Source organism: Arachis hypogaea, chromosome 6 (assembly GCF_003086295.3).
Source record: "Arachis hypogaea cultivar Tifrunner chromosome 6, arahy.Tifrunner.gnm2.J5K5, whole genome shotgun sequence".
In the NCBI taxonomy this organism is placed as follows: Eukaryota; Viridiplantae; Streptophyta; class Magnoliopsida; order Fabales; family Fabaceae; genus Arachis; species Arachis hypogaea.
In genome coordinates, this window is record NC_092041.1 from 4,321,023 (window position 1) to 4,337,204 (window position 16,182).

At 29.6% G+C, this 16,182-nt stretch overlaps 1 protein-coding gene and 1 non-coding gene across 3 annotated transcripts; both read left to right on the plus strand.

The window, feature by feature from the left end:
• Positions 1 to 2,274: 2,274 nt before the first annotated feature.
• LOC112695469 (uncharacterized) lies at positions 2,275 to 11,592 on the plus strand. Of its 2 annotated transcripts, XM_025747816.3 has the most exons (19): positions 2,275 to 2,474; positions 3,324 to 3,430; positions 4,045 to 4,203; positions 5,271 to 5,336; positions 5,421 to 5,510; positions 5,683 to 5,988; positions 6,171 to 6,268; positions 6,557 to 6,592; positions 6,684 to 6,804; positions 6,927 to 7,163; positions 7,442 to 7,537; positions 7,661 to 7,726; positions 7,857 to 7,895; positions 8,022 to 8,156; positions 8,864 to 9,225; positions 9,567 to 9,660; positions 9,804 to 9,995; positions 10,856 to 10,977; positions 11,104 to 11,592. In XM_025747816.3, the coding sequence occupies exons 2-18, from the start codon at positions 3,332 to 3,334 to the stop codon at positions 10,952 to 10,954; spliced, it is 2,295 nt and encodes a 764-aa protein (XP_025603601.1). In that variant the 5' UTR covers positions 2,275 to 2,474; positions 3,324 to 3,331; the 3' UTR covers positions 10,955 to 10,977; positions 11,104 to 11,592. The 2 variants fall into 2 exon arrangements, with proteins under 2 accessions (XP_025603601.1, XP_072052666.1); XM_072196565.1 differs by lacking the exon at positions 6,557 to 6,592 and having other exon boundaries at positions 2,283 to 2,474; positions 6,171 to 6,277; positions 6,660 to 6,804.
• Positions 11,593 to 14,974: 3,382 nt separating this feature from the next.
• On the plus strand, positions 14,975 to 15,092 carry LOC112699567 (U5 spliceosomal RNA). Its single transcript, XR_003152514.1, has one exon. It is a non-coding gene; the product is annotated as a U5 spliceosomal RNA (small nuclear RNA).
• The last annotated feature ends 1,090 nt before the right edge of the window (positions 15,093 to 16,182 follow it).

Genomic DNA, 16,182 nt, shown 5'->3' on the forward strand with positions numbered 1-16,182 from the left:
ATTTTTAAATTTTAATTTTTTTATTTTATTCAAAAATTTTTTTATTTATATTAAATATATTTTTAACGACTAATTTTTCAAAAAACTTAGGACTGGATTAGTCTAATATTTTTTAAAAATTTAGTTGTCAAAAGTATATTTGATACAAATCGAATTTTTTTTAAAATAAAATTAAAATAAAATAAAATTTAAAAACATTTTTAAATTTTTTTTAACAAACTTTAAAAACAAAAAATATACCTTTCTTATCATAAAAATATCCTCACCCATTTTTATACCTTAACTTTCCAAGAAACTCACTTCTAATGAACAAAATTCTTAAGTGACAAGTAATTCATAAATATTTATAACAAAATTATTTTAGTGTATATAATATAAATTAATTAGAGAGAATAAATACATTATCATCCGCATCTATGAATAATTATTTTAAACATAATAGTTAGAATCTCGATTTAACTTTTAAAATCTTTTGATATTATAATTTTAAATAAATCAATCAATTTTATAAAATTTATACTAAATCTCACAATTTTAAGATTTAAATTTTATTAAAATTTTATATTTTACATATTTAATTTATTTTTTTAATTTCACATAAAATTTCCATTTTCTCTACTTCACTTCTAATGACTCCTACCATATTCATTTTTTTACACATAAATCTCACCACCATGAAATTTAGCAATAATTTTAAAGAATTTTATATTTATACACCACCCTTACAAAATATATTTCAGCAAGACCCTAAAGATATCCCTAATTACATAACAACACAAAAAATTCAAAATTACAAATCAACCCAAACTCAAATCTCCAATTCTAGATTTGGTACTCCGTCACGATATAGCTGCCGGAATGCATTTGTGATTAGTGCCCAAGCTTTTTTTTTGGTATACAGAAACCAAATATTATTATATGAGATTTGAATTCTCTAAATTTTAAATTTTAATTTATATAAAACATAAAATATAATTTTTTATTATTTATTTTATAAATGAAACAAAAAAATATGAGAAAAAAATTATTTAAAAATAATAAATTACATTTTATTATTTAAAATAAAAATTTAAAATTAAAATTAAAATTAAAATTCAAAATTTAAATGATCCATATTAGGGACATCTCTTATGCCTTTCACTCTTTTCTTGTTCCCTTTCAATTCCTTCTGTCCTTTATGAATTGCTTTCTTGTATGCTTACTCATGCAACATACCTTAAGCCCTTTGTTTCTTCCGCCAACTTTTTTTTCAACCAACATATTGGTCGTTGACAATTAAAATGTTCGAACTTTGAAGTCAATATATAATTGTTTTACATTGATTATTCATTACTTGATGATTTCGATCATGAACTCTTGATGAATCCAAAATTTTTAAAAGAAAAAGCATTGTCGTGTATTTTATGAACATAATTTCCTACATTTGCTTGCTTCATTTCTTCCATAAGCCCAATATATAAACTGTCTTCATTTGTCGTGTGTTTTCATAATTTAATTTTTTTATAACTATTTACTGAAAATATAATTAATTTATCTATAATTCTATTTTTAGATGTAAAATAAAATGTGCAACAAAAAACACAATATCATATGTCAATTTTTTTTCTAATGAAGTTAGTAAAATATAAAGTTGTCGATAAATTTTATTATTTTTTTGATATAAAATTTAGTATAAAATTAACATATTATTATTACAGTTACATATATTCTTATATTTTCAGATTTCTTTTATTATAATTTAAGAATATTATAGACTTTAAACTATTTTATTTGTATTTTATTTTAAATAAAAATAAAATAACATATTTAATATGTTTAATATATAATAATAATAATAATAGTGTTATACTAAATTTAAAAAATTTATAATTATAAAATATTATTTTTAAACATGTTATATTAAAATATAAGTCTATACATTCCACGAGTTTAACATTAATTAAGGAGTAACTACACAAAGTTATAGAAATTATGTTGTAAGTGGGTTACAACTTACAACATACAACATATGAAAAATTGAAAATAGACAAAGGTTACCGCACGCACTGCTCGCCGCTTCTTCTGTTTAAGTGCCACGCTACGATAAGACTTCGCTTTTACCCCAAATGGGGCCCACTTTTCTGATCAAACGGCCACCGAAGCCAGCGAGAACAATCAGCGCGAAATCAATGGCCACAACTGCAATTTCCGCTTAGCTAGTTTATCCCTCAGGATGAAAAGACCATCGTGCCCCCGTCGTAATTGAAAATTGAAAATCGGCCGAACCGGGTCAAAGGATCTTTGCAAGAATATAATCGAAAGCCCATTTACTCCCAAAGTCCTAAATTCCTAATGCTCGTTTCCCTTTCTCTCTCGCTCTAGAAATTCAGAGACAACCCCGCTTTCTCTCTCTAGAGTTGAAACTTCGGCAGTAGAAAGAAGGACAACAAGAAATCACAAGAGGAAGTGCGTCGAATTCTTCACCACTGATCACGGTTTGGACTCTCAGTATTCTGTCGTCGAAGTTGATTTCAGCTTGTTCGATTATTCGTTTTGATTCGATTCCATAAAAAAAAAGGAAAAAAGAAAATAGAAGATTATATCGCAGCTATTTAATTTGTTTTAGCTTAGAATCATGTTGCTAAGTGAGTAGCCTTATGATCGGGATAGTTAATTTATTTTATGTTCTAGCAGCTATTGTTTTGCCTCATTCGTTAGCGTTCTGTGTGTTTGGGGGGATGATTTTTGGGGTATTTGATGGTTTTAGCTGGTTCAGTTCGTTGTTGCATCTTAATAGGTTTTGTATTGGTGTTTGATTACGTAACTGTGGCTTTGGTTTTGATTCACATTGAGAACTCGATGAATTTGATGTGCTATATATGTTGCGACTGGCAAATTCAGATTGTGTGGAAACGATGAGCTTGAAGTTCACCTGCTTTCCGTGGTATGGTTGTAATAGTCAAAATAATTGACACGTGGAAATTTAGGGTATAGAGCGGATAATTGAAATCTTGACTATTGAGTAGACTGAGGTCAATCTGTGATGGAAAACTTACAGAGAACTCTGTGTGCTAGTTTGTTTGAGTTAAGACTTAAGAGGCACCTCCTTGGTTGTGCCAAATACATTTTTTGTATGGCTTGTTTTGAAATGTTTGGATGTTTCTTCAACTGTTCCCTTGAGACAGCTGTCCTGTATTATGAACCTTTGTTGTTAAATAAATGGTTATAGTTCGCAAATTGTATTACTTTTAATCCCTAATTACATGGTTCTGAATGACCCATAGTAGACTTTTCTTATCGTGATTGCTTTCTGTAATGTACTCTTGATTTATGTATTGTCATAGCTTTCGCAATGCACCGTGTGGGTAGTGCGGGGAACACAAACAGTTCTTCTCGCCCTCGTAAGGAGAAGAGATTAACATATGTGTTGAATGATTCTGTTGACACAAGGGTGAGCTCATTACTTCTCTATATCTCTATATTCTGTTATTGGAAATGTATTTGTTGACATTGAGCATTAAAACCTGTTGCCTATTCGATGGATGGTTGGGTTGTTCTTGAATAAAGTTCATGCATTGAATGTGGTCTTTGAAAGATCTTTGCAATATTTCATGTGGAGATGATTAGGGACATCAATTTATTCAGGGTTAAAAATAACTTTTGGATTCTTTTGGATGTCAAATACTTATCATTTGAAGACCAAATTGCTGCAAAAGTAGGAACAAGTTGACACTCCCCAAAATCAAGGAGATTGTGTGGTTTCTGCTAAAATATATCTCTCTTTCTAATAGTGTTATGCATAGAATCTTTGTTGTTTGTGCATCACCCGCCTTATATTGTAATAATTACCAACGCTGTTAACTTATGATCAACCAGAGCTCCATCAATTGAGACTAGGACATGGCATTTTTCTTTGAAGATTTGTTGAGATGTTAAGTCATACATTATATATTTCCGCGTCAGCACCAACATTTCCTCTTTTGGTTGAAGAAAGTTAAACTTTTGGGATTTTGTTTTTATTATTTATGCTGTCAATTTTCATCAAGAGCTGGTTCTTTTCTGCAGCATTGTGCAGGCATAAATTGTTTGGCTGTACATAAATCTGCAGTATCTGATGGGTCTGATTTTCTCTTTACTGGGAGCCGTGATGGCAGGCTAAAACGATGGGCATTAGCTGAGGATGCAGCAACATGCTCAGCTACCTTTGAATCTCACGTGGATTGGGTAACCAGTAGTTTCTTATTTTATTCCCCCTATTCTTTTCTCTCAATTAGTTTATTCACATTGTTTGATAACCTTGAGAAAACGGCATTGTTTCTATACTACTGTTACTTGATGAAGCTCGTCTGTAATGCATTCTTTTATTCTGTTTTCCATAACGGGTCTAGTGGCTTTTTGTTTATAATGAAATTTTAATAACATTAATGCCCGTTCTCAGTGGTCAGGTCAAACAGTGTAAGAAATAATATGATTGATGTGTGGTTAAGTGAGTTGCATGCCATGTGCAAATATCATTTGATTATTGGGTACTTGGTATTGATTATGTGGCACCCATACCACCTTGTGATGTTCAATTGATTTGAATACTTTATCTTCTGTTTTTCATCTCCAGCAGATGTGGATTTTTATATGAATGTTATTTATTTATTTTCTCTATTACTTCATCGTACATGTTACTTGCATTTTGTAAATGTTTTTGGTTTGTTGCCTTTTTGTCTTAAAATTTATTAAGCTGTGTAATTATAATTAAAATCAATAAATAAAGCTCAGTTCTGGTGGAAAAGTATGGTTGAGAAGGAAAAGGCAATGAAAATTTGTTACCTTCTCTCTTGTATCTTTAAAAAAAAAAAAAAAAAAAAAACAAAACCAAACCTGTAAAACTGCAAGCTTGCTTAAGATTTGGTTGAATATTGGGAGACAAGATTTTGCTGTATTGTTGAACTTTTTAAAGGTTTATTTTCTTTGCTTGTATAAATCCTGATCCACTCAAGTTTTATTTTGTCATCTCCTTTAAAATAACATTTTATTATTTCATCTTTTTCCTTGTTTAAATTGCTAAAAATTTCAGCAGCTAGTTTCTTAAGGTATGCTGTATTTATTGAGCATATAATCTTGCACTTTTACAATTTCCCCTAAATTCAACACTTTTGTTTCAATAGCACTCATTACATTAATAGGAAACCAACATTGTGAGTCGTCATTCCCACAAAACATGATACCCACGCGTTTATAACTCAATTCCAATACCATGAGTGATAGTCAATTTTATAGATGTTATCTCAATCTGGCAGGTTAATGATGCTGTTCTTGTTGGTGATAATACACTTGTTTCTTGTTCTTCAGACACGACGCTGAAGGTTTGTTGATCGCTCTCCATTAATGTTCTAATCAATATTTTCAATCTGTTATTGTTAACTTGGGATACTGTATGCTTGTGCCAGACATGGAATGCATTTTCCAATGCAACGTGTACTAGAACACTGCGCCAACACACTGACTATGTTACTTGCCTTGCTGCTGCAGGGAAAAATGTAATGTACTCCAAACTTTCTAAACTCTTTATTAAGTCTGTGCATCCATAAAAGGTTCATTTATTGTTTTCGTATATTCTGCATTGAACATGATTGATACTTTGTTTGAATTAAAAACTTGTATCTTTATCAAATGCATCTTCTGATCCTTTAATAGTGGCATGCATTTTAGAGCAATATTGTTGCCTCTGGTGGCCTTGGTGGGGAGGTTTTTATATGGGACATTGAAGCTGCGCTTGCTCCAGTTTCCAAGAGCAATGATGCTATGGTTGATGATTCTTCAAATGGTATCAATGGCCCTGGCAATTCACTACCATTGGCTAACATACGGACCATCAGCTCAAGCAACAACATATCCATGCACACTACTCATACTCAGGGTTATGTTCCAATTGCTGCCAAAGGCCACAAGGAGTCTGTTTATGCATTGGCAATGAATGAAGGTGGAACACTTCTGGTTTCTGGTGGCACAGAAAAGGTACTATGTGGGATTAATTTTCAAATTTGTGTTCTTAGTTAGGATTATGTTCTCTTTGGAAATTTACAGGTGGTTTGTTTGAGCTATAGTGGCTTGAACTTCCTTAGCTAATTGTGGAATTCTGCCCTGATCTTCATACTTGCTTCATTTCTTTTTCTTTTTTGCCCCCTTTTCCCCTTTAGGTTGTGCGTGTTTGGGACTCAAGATCTGGATCAAAGGCTCTGAAGCTAAAAGGGCATACAGATAACATCAGGGCTTTGCTCCTGGATTCCAGTGGCAGGTTTGTTGAGTCCACATCTAATTTTAGTTGCATATTTTCAATTGACATTTATATTTAACATCAGAGTGCTGCGTCTGGGTCACGTTGAGTGGACATATAAGGTTAGATATACATATTTTCAGAAATTTATATTTTAAAGCTGTACTTGGCCACTTGCTTTGTACTTCAAATTTATTATTTTTCTCTAATATCTTAAATCTTTCTCATTTGTTGTTATATGGTCTCTCAACATATTAATAACTCATCTCTTACAAGTCAGCCAAATTATTTTAACAATGATTATTTCAGGTATTGTTTATCAGGATCTTCGGACTCTATGATAAGGTAACTTATGCATATGGTGTCATAAGTGTTTCTATCTTTCAATTTTCCCCGTGTTTCTGTTGACTAGTAAGATCTCCATCTTTTCTGATAGGCTTTGGGATATAGGCCAGCAAAGATGTGTTCATTCTTATGCAGTTCACACAGATTCTGTTTGGGCACTTGCCAGCACCCCAACGTTTAGTCATGTCTATAGTGGTGGGAGAGATTTTTCAGTGAGTGCAACTTTTGATTAAAGATTATGTCAAAATTGTTTATTTAGTTATTGTGTTGTATGGCTTGCTGATTTTTCTAATGCATTTGTTGTTTTTTTTTTTCTTTTTTGGGGTAACGTAAGCTATACTTAACAGACCTGCAAACAAGAGAAAGTAGTTTGCTTTGCACAGGGGAACATCCTATTCTTCAAGTGGCGTTGCATGATAATAATATATGGATTGCATCAACAGATTCTTCAGTTCACAGGTGGCCTGTTGAAGGACGCAATCCCCAAAATATTTTGCAACGAGGCAATTCATTTTTAGCTGGAAACTTGTCCTTTTCAAGAGCAAGGGTGTCACTAGAGGGATCTACACCTGTATGTTACATTTAGTTCTGAAAAAATCACCAGTTAATTTTTTATTTATATAATCTATGAAGTTTTATTTTGTGAACTTGGAACTCTATACTACCAGTTGCATGTGTTCTTTACGGAGATGAATATTTTATTTATCTCATCTCTTTGCTTGATGTTTGGAAATGGGAGGATTGTGTTAAAGAAATTCTTTTTATGAAACTAAAGTTTCTGTTGAATCTTTCTGCTCTGGGGAACTAATAGTTCTTACTTTTTGTTACCAATATTACAAATGTTAACAGGTTCCTGTTTATAAAGAGCCCAACTTAACCATCCCTGGCACCCCTGGAATAGTGCAACATGAAGTTTTAAATAATAAGAGGCATGTTCTGACGAAGGTAAGCATAGTGTTTTTTCATGATATTAGGCTGAAACATGTCAATATTATCATCCATTTGCTGCTAAATTTTAATCTTTCTCTATGACTTTCCGAATCAAGTGATAAATGTATCTTTTCTTAGGATACTTCTGGATCAGTCAAACTATGGGAGATTACTAGAGGTGTTGTGATTGAAGATTATGGGAAGGTGCATTTTGTTTTGTAACTTGCATGACATTATTGTTTCTACGGAGGGTCTGAGCTTTAGTGAATAATATTTGACAATTTCAACCACAGCTAGCCTGCTCATTTGTTTACTTGTGGACTCTTTAATTTAGGTTTCATTTGAGGAAAAAAAGGAAGAGCTATTTGAGATGGTATGATTACTAATTCACCTTAAGAATTTAACTTTGTCATATTTTTTAATTGGTAGGGCCTCATTTATGAGTTATATTAATTTGTTAATTCTAGCTAACATCTATTTTCTTTTGATGCTGATTCAGGTTAGCATTCCCGCATGGTTCACTGTGGATACTAGGCTTGGAAGTTTGTCTGTACATTTAGATACACCCCAGTGCTTTTCTGCAGAGATGTATTCAGTTGATCTTAACATTGCAGGGAAGCCTGAAGATGATAAGGTATGGGTTTATTGTCAAAAATAACATACCTGCCTACCCTTGTACTGAATTTCCAATGATATTGATTTTGCCCCTATTTTTGGCATGCTATAACAATAGCATTAACTTACAATTTGCTTGTTAAGCTATGATAGTTGTCACTTAAGTTTAAATATGTTGGCAACATCATCTTATTAGTGTATTGTTTATGGGATCAATATACATAACCATCTATAGTTAGTGTTCTTGCTCAATCTGAATTCTGGAGTGATTTCTTTCATGGTGTTAGTCTTAATGAACATTAATGTTTTTATAATTACTAGTGAATTGACAGGCATGTGTCAAAATTGACATTTTTTATTTTCACATAAATTTTTTAGAATGTAGTATTTTCATCGGACAAAACTATCCTTAAACTAAAATATACTATATAAGTAATAGTTTTATAATTGAAATATTATTGAATTCAAAAAGTAAAGGATAAATATTTCTGTTAAAGTGATTTTGGCTCAAGTCTATCCTTAAGCTAAAATATAACTATATAAGTAACAGTTTTATAATTGAAATATTATTTAATTCAAAAAGTAAGGGATAAATATTTTTGTGGAACTGATTTTGGCTTAATTCTATTATGTGCTTCAGGGAGTCAGGTTCATGCACAATGACATTATGATAACGTTCTTGGTAGCTTACCATCATTAATCCAAAATATTAACATTATTCTGCAGGTTAATTTGGCTCGAGAAACTCTTAAAGGGCTCCTGGTTCATTGGTTGATAAAACGGAAGCAAAGAATGGGTTCCTCGGCTCCAGCGAATGGGGAATTATTATCTGGAAAGGATATTGCTACTAGAAGTCATACCCATTCAAGAATTGAAGTTGATAGTAGTTCTGAGAATGATGCTATGGTTTATCCTCCTTTTGAATTCTCAGGTGTTTCACCTCCATCCATTATTACAGAGGGCACACAAGGAGGTCCATGGAGAAAAAAAATCACGGATTTGGATGGAACTGAAGATGAGAAAGACTTCCCATGGTGGTGTTTGGATTGTGTTTTGCATAACCGGTTGCCTCCCAGAGAAAATACTAAGTAATTTTTTTTCCTTACTCTTGTTCTTTTTCTCCTAAATGGTTGTGTTTGCACATTGTTGTAGTCAAAAGGAAGAGCAAGAGTCCATGCTTGAGACAGCTATCAACTATTGTATCTCAAGTTGTGGGAATTTTTTCTTCCTATTAATACAGTGCCATTGTTTTATTGATCCCAAAATTTTTGAACATTTTTCTACTTCTAATATTTGTTGCCATAAAAACAAATGGGATTTTGTTCATGAGTTTGTAGTCTGAGTATGATAGCTTTAAGCTTTAACCATGATTGAGACAGCGATATGATGTTCTTTCTTTGAAATTGGTTCTTTGTTATAACATCTGCAGGTGTAGCTTCTATTTGCATCCATGTGAAGGTTCTTCAGTCCAGATCCTCACACAAGGGAAGCTAAGTGCTCCACGTATATTAAGAATTCACAAAGTAAGTTTTAATACTTACAGTAGTTGACAGTTGGAAATAATTGTTTTCATAGGAAGTACGTGTTGTTTAGCTGATGTTGATAATGCTTGAAAGAGATTCCTTGTTTTGTCTTTAAATTCATTTATTTTTAACTGTTGGTCTAGGTTATTAATTACGTTATAGAAAAGATGGTCCTCGACAAACCTTTAGATAGCTTAAATACCGATGGTAGTTTTGCCCCTGGACTTGCTGGGCCACAATTGCAGCATCAAGTAGTTGGGGATGGATCTTTTCGATCTGGATTTAAGCCTTGGCAGAAGCTTAGACCTTCTATTGAAATATTGTGCAACAATCAGGTGAGTTATATTTCTCCTTCAATGCAGTCTTATGATAGTGCATATCTTATAGCTTTGCTGATGCTAATATTGAGCAAGTTCATTGCTTAGTAGCTTGCTTTTGAATGATTGTATGTGTTCTCTGGAATTTGATGACATATGTATTACTAGAATTATGTTATTCCTGAAGAATTTTTATTTATTAATAGCGTCGTCTGATCCATATAGCCGATCCTACCTAATGGGATAAAGCTTTGTTGATGTTGTTGTAATGCATCTGCAATGTTACACCTCACTAATTTCCAAATGCATGAGGAAGAGTTCATAAAAATCTGGTCACTAGCTATTGATGTGGGTAAAATATTTCTGGCCTGCTTACAGCTAAAAATCAGTTTACTCACACGTATGGCACCTAGATGCTTCAATTCAAACAATAGTGATGCTTTTTTAGCATAAAAATTGGTAGCCATGTATAAATTTTATTCACTTGACATGATGAGAATAAGATAAACAGATAATGCAGACCTGCAAAGATACCTACATCTTCAGACTTAAATGCTTAACTTGTACTCCACTGGTCTGTATTTGTCATAAAATTTAATGCCAGTTGCTATATTCTCCAACTGAAATCTTGAGAATATTTTAAGTCTTAGAACAGATCACATATTATTTTGAGATGCAATCAGCTGTGTTAAAGTTTGAGTTTTAATGCAGTTTTTGAACTTTTGGTAATTTTTGTATCATGGTATTTGTTGTTTCAATGTTGCTTCACCTAATCTTCTGGATTGTATTTTGTTCAATTTATAGTACTTTTTCTGCTTAAATATGATCATTATTTTGGTTGAAATCTGCATTTAACCAACTGCTTGAATTGTCTCCAGGTGCTGTCTCCTGAAATGAGCTTAGCTACTGTGAGAGCTTATATATGGAAGAAATCAGATGACCTGGTCTTAAATTACAGAGTGGTCCAAGGCAGGTGAATACAAATTGCAATTGCATCGAGGTGGGTTATCGTACACTATTCTTACTGAAGTGTATTGAAAATTTACTCCTGATGTAGATGGATTGATTAGCCAATACATGTTGTCTCAGCATGGTTTCCGTACATAATTATTATTAGTTGTTGCAGGTTTTTCTTGTGCTTGTGTAAAAATACTTCTGAGCATTGGTTCTTGGATGCCTGAATTGATCGGTTTGTAAATTATGGGATCACTCGTTGATGACCGAATTCGCGGCCGTTCTTTTGACCAGTTTGGCTAGTGTCTCTTAAGCACATAGCTCCTACCATAAAATTTTGAAATATAGGCGGCGTGCACACCTTTGCCGGACATGGCAGAGTCGTGGGGTGTTCTTCTGCATCTGGCTACATGAGGGTTTAATTTTTAATTGACTGTTGATAATTAGTGGGTTGGGGATCATACTTGCATATTGTGGGGGGTTGTTTCGTTCAGGAATCAGGTATATTGAAATTTAGAGATGACAACGAAAACGTTGTAAATTTGGACTGTGCATCAAGTACCTAGCCATAGAAATTCAATTTGTGTTTCTCAGAGTGTAACTTACATTTAGCTCCCCCCATTTTTTTAATAAAATTTTGTTAATTATTAATTGCTAATAATATTTTCATTTGTTCAAATTAGACAGTTGGATATCTGATATCTCCTATGGATAGATGCTCTTCTGTTGTCTTCTCAGCCTGTCAGCCATCCACTGTTTGGTTTGTATTTACCTTTGTCTATCTATGTATTTCTCTATGTATATTTGAGAAGTTTAAGAATGAGGCAGTGTTGAAATCTTAGCTGATAACGTATTCAGTTTCGTGTCCTAGGCTGACATTATTGAACTTGTATTTGTCGGTTACCGTTAGGTGCCTCCGTTGCCTTCGTTTTATGAATATGTGTTTAAACTCATTAATTTAACGAGTTAATAATAATATAACTCATTGGACACTTGCAGAGGTTATATGAGACTTAAGTAATTTTTAGTATTTTGTCATTATTTGACCATTATAAATACTAAATTATTTTTAACAAGTAAATTTTATTAATTCATGTAAAATTTGAAAAATGTGGGCATAAATTAGATTGATTTACATGTGTAAATTCTGGTAAATATAAGTATAAATTATATATTTATTATGCGTAAAAAAAAAGTAATATGTACTGGCTATGTAGCATTACTAGAGGATATATAGCATAAGGTGTGTTTTCTCCTTTTAAAAAAGAGAAATATTGACTCTGAATTTGAGCTAGTATGTGTTCACTAATAATTTATTGTGAAATCGATTTTTTTAATACCTATTAACCATTTATCAAACCATAAAATTTTGAATTGTTCAATATACTTCCGGGATAAATTTAACAATTTAATAATTGAAATAAATTATAAAATGTTCCATCTTGGCATTCATTAAACGCTTTGTATTTTTTTTACACACTTACACTACACACTTACCTATACCATATTTAAGGGTTCATGTTCAAACACTTAGTCTATTCACCAAGATTTAAATTCAGATGCAACATATTAAGAGGCGTATATTTAATATGGGAAGGGGGGGGGGGGATAGTGGTATTTTTTTTTAAATACAAATGAGAGTCAGATTTGAGTTTTTTTATTTTAAATTTTTTGAATATACAAATCTAATTCTTAGATTTCTCTACTTCAAATCTGAGAATCCGATTTGTTACTTAAAATTAAAAAAAAATTGATGTTACTTAAAATAAAAAAAAATTGATCTTATATCAAAGAAAAATATAAAAATTATCTATAATAATAAATTACACACAATTTTCTTCCATATAAAAAAATTAGTTTCATTAAAAGTTAGGAAGGTTTTCAAGTATATCATTATACTTTTTTGGCATACTGATATTTCAATTCTTACAGCCATTGAGATTTATATTAAATAATTTATATAGTTCAGATTGAGTTGGCAAAATTATTGTGAGCATGTAATTTGAAAAGTTCACCAAATACATGCAAATGGTCTTTTCTTTTTCCGGTTTTTATTGGTTCAAAATTCTATGGTTGTGCAACTTGTACTTGCATTGCAAAAATTTTTAGCCTTTTCTTTTTCTAGCCATAATATGTTGTAGAATGTAGAGTAAGCTGAGCTTAAATTTGAAGTCGCGTTTTTTCTAATGACCCTTTCATATGTTAAAACCAAACAAAAATAAAATATGCAACTAGTATAAAAGTAAAAAAATATTTGGTCATTTAGACAATTAATCAATATTTAATTTTGATAAATATCATTTAGTGATTGTTAGTCATATTAGTAAAAGTATATGGTAAGTCTAAAAAAAATATATTATTATTTTTTTAATGATTATCTCTATATTTTAAAATAGCTATCAATTATACATGTGTGTAAAGATAAAAAAAGCAAATGCTATGATATTTCGGTTTAATTAACGAGTATATAGTTTATTTATATGCGATTAGAAATATAACACTATAATAATAATAATAATAATAATAATAATAATAATAATAATAATAATAATAATAATAATAATAATAATAATAATAATAATAATAATAATAATAATAATAATAAAAAAGTTATTTTTTATCATCCTATTTATTTGCAACCAAAAACTAAATGCAAAAGATTTTTATAAAGATGACATCCTATTTAACATTATTTGATTTTTTATATACATATTTAAGTTAAAGCAAGGAAGATAAAAATATATATAATGAAAATTTTCTCATGAATAAAAAAATGAGTTTTATTTTGAGATGATTGCCAATGGGATCGTATATATTCTTATTACTAACTACATAAAATTAAGTAGTCTATGATTTCAATTTTCTTATTTTTACTATAAATTAAAATTAAGGCTAAGTTACTTAAATAAAATGGTTACAAATCAATATTATCATATTACAACTTTTTCAAATTCAAAATGCAATTGCAACTTTTTACGTTTTATCTTTGGCCATTCTTAATAAAATAAAAAGATGATTTATTAAATAGATAAGAATTGTATTCAAAATTTTTATTCGATCTACATTAAAATATAAATAAATATAATTTAAATTATAAAACTTTTAAAATTTAAAAATTAATACCAAATATGTTATATGAGTACATTATATCAGTAAGTATTGTCCACTTAAATTCAGTTTTTAGATAAATAAAATTTAAATCTTAAAATTTTTAAATTTAAAAAATTAATACCAAACTTTTTAAAATTCAGTAAGTATTGATTTTTTAAATTTTAAAAGTTTTATAATTTAAATTTTATTTATCTAAAAATTGAATTTAAGTGGACAATACTTACTAATATAGTGTACTCGTGTAGTATATTTGGTATTATTATTAAATTTTAAAAGTTTTATAATTTAAATTATACTATTTATATTTTTTGATAGATTGAATCTAAATTTTGACGATCCAATTTACATTGATCTCCTATTTACATTTAATATAATTCTTATCTATTTAATAAATTATCTCTTTACCTTGTTAAAATGGGTAAAAAATAAACCTCACATAAACTAATCTTGCCTATAGCAGTTTCTACCTAGTAGTAAGAATAAGGAACTAAATTTGAATATCAAAATTGCACCCCTAGAGAAAAATAATCGTACACAGTATTTTTCAAAATTTTTAATGAAGATGTGAGAAATAAAGAAAAAGGAAATGCATCAATGGATTGTCTTTAAATACTAATTGTTGAATATTTTATCAACTCTTTTATTAGTTAGTGGAGGCAGGCAAAATTTTTCGTTGACAGCTTTGTTAACTGAATTTTCAAAAACACATTATACTTTTCTAAGAACATAGAATTATAGGCCTAATAAATGCAACCCAATAAGGCAACTATTACATGCCACACAAAATATATTAGAACGAGTTTTGACGCTTTGCAGCAACAACCAATGTATGTGTTTGTCTTTTAATAGGTCCTACATCGATGAATCCACTTATGCTTCTCACATGAGAGTTATTAGAAATAGTGGTGATGGGCAACAACTGCAAAGCACGCAGCTACGCATTATGTACAAAGCGAACTATTCTTTCGCCTTTTACTAAAGAATACCGTGTACATGTTGCATTAAGTGGCATACGCCAATTTTTGAAGGGCTTTCTCCTATTTTAGGAGTTGCCCACAACAATAGTTATAAATTTTATTTTGTGAACCTTATTAGTAAATTGCAAATAGATGCATGCTAGGGGGTTAAAAAATTTAGCTAATTATAATATGTAAAAACTTGTTATATGTGAGTACATTGAAATGATAATATTATTTTTATTTAAAATTTTAAAATATTATAAATTAAATTATATCTTTTTAATAATTTAAAAATTTTAAATTGATAAATTAAAATAAAATAAATTAAATAGAGTATGATGTTTCGCAGAGATTGGACTACATGTACATTTAAATTAATTTTAAAGATAAAAAATATAAGTATATAAGTTAGGACTACATGTACATTTAAATTAATTTTAAAGATAAAAAATATAAGTATATAAGTTAAGAAAATTGTGTTTTATATTTGTATTTATATTCAGATTTTTTTATTATATTTAAATATTAATAAACCCCAAAAAAATACATAATAAATTTGTGCAATAAAAAAAAAGATAGACATACATTCATAACATTAAATAGTTTGCACATAGCTATAAAGTTATGGGTTTAATTGCAAGTAATAACCTCTTGTTGATTTTATAAATAATTGTTCCATATAAAATATACATTATATAATCACCGGATAAACAATTTGAAATTTAAAATTTTAAAATGAAAATTAATTCTAAAAATAATATTATGATATTTATATAGATCTAATATATTTAAAGTTTTAGTATCATACATTCATTAATAAAAAGAATTCAGACTATTTTTAAAGTTAAGAAAATCTCATTAATTATATATAAAAGCTTGACTCGTGACATTGTATTTTTGAAAAATTATACAATCATTTTTATATGCCAAACTAACTGTTTTTTAATCTCTTAGATTCATTTAAAAAAATAATGTATTCAAATAATTATTTTATTTAGATATACTAACTTTTTAATAAATTTAAAAAATAAAATAGATATTTATTTTGAAAAAAATATTAAATATCAAATAACTTTTAGAGAAAAAATTTAAAAATAAAAAATGTAAATATAGATAAAATAAAAAATTTTTAGATATAAAAAAATTATTAGAAAAAGAAGTTGACTAAATTAATAAAAAAT

Excerpts from the sequence above, each read along its gene's own strand:
- LOC112695469 (XM_025747816.3), top strand. The coding sequence starts at position 3,332 with ATGCACCGTGTGGGTAGTGCGGGGAACACAAACAGTTCTTCTCGCCCT. Across the intron at positions 5,337-5,420 it reads CTTCAGACACGACGCTGAAG|ACATGGAATGCATTTTCCAA; the intron begins GTTTGTTGATCG and ends TGCTTGTGCCAG. Across the intron at positions 5,511-5,682 it reads TTGCTGCTGCAGGGAAAAAT|AGCAATATTGTTGCCTCTGG; the intron begins GTAATGTACTCC and ends CATGCATTTTAG.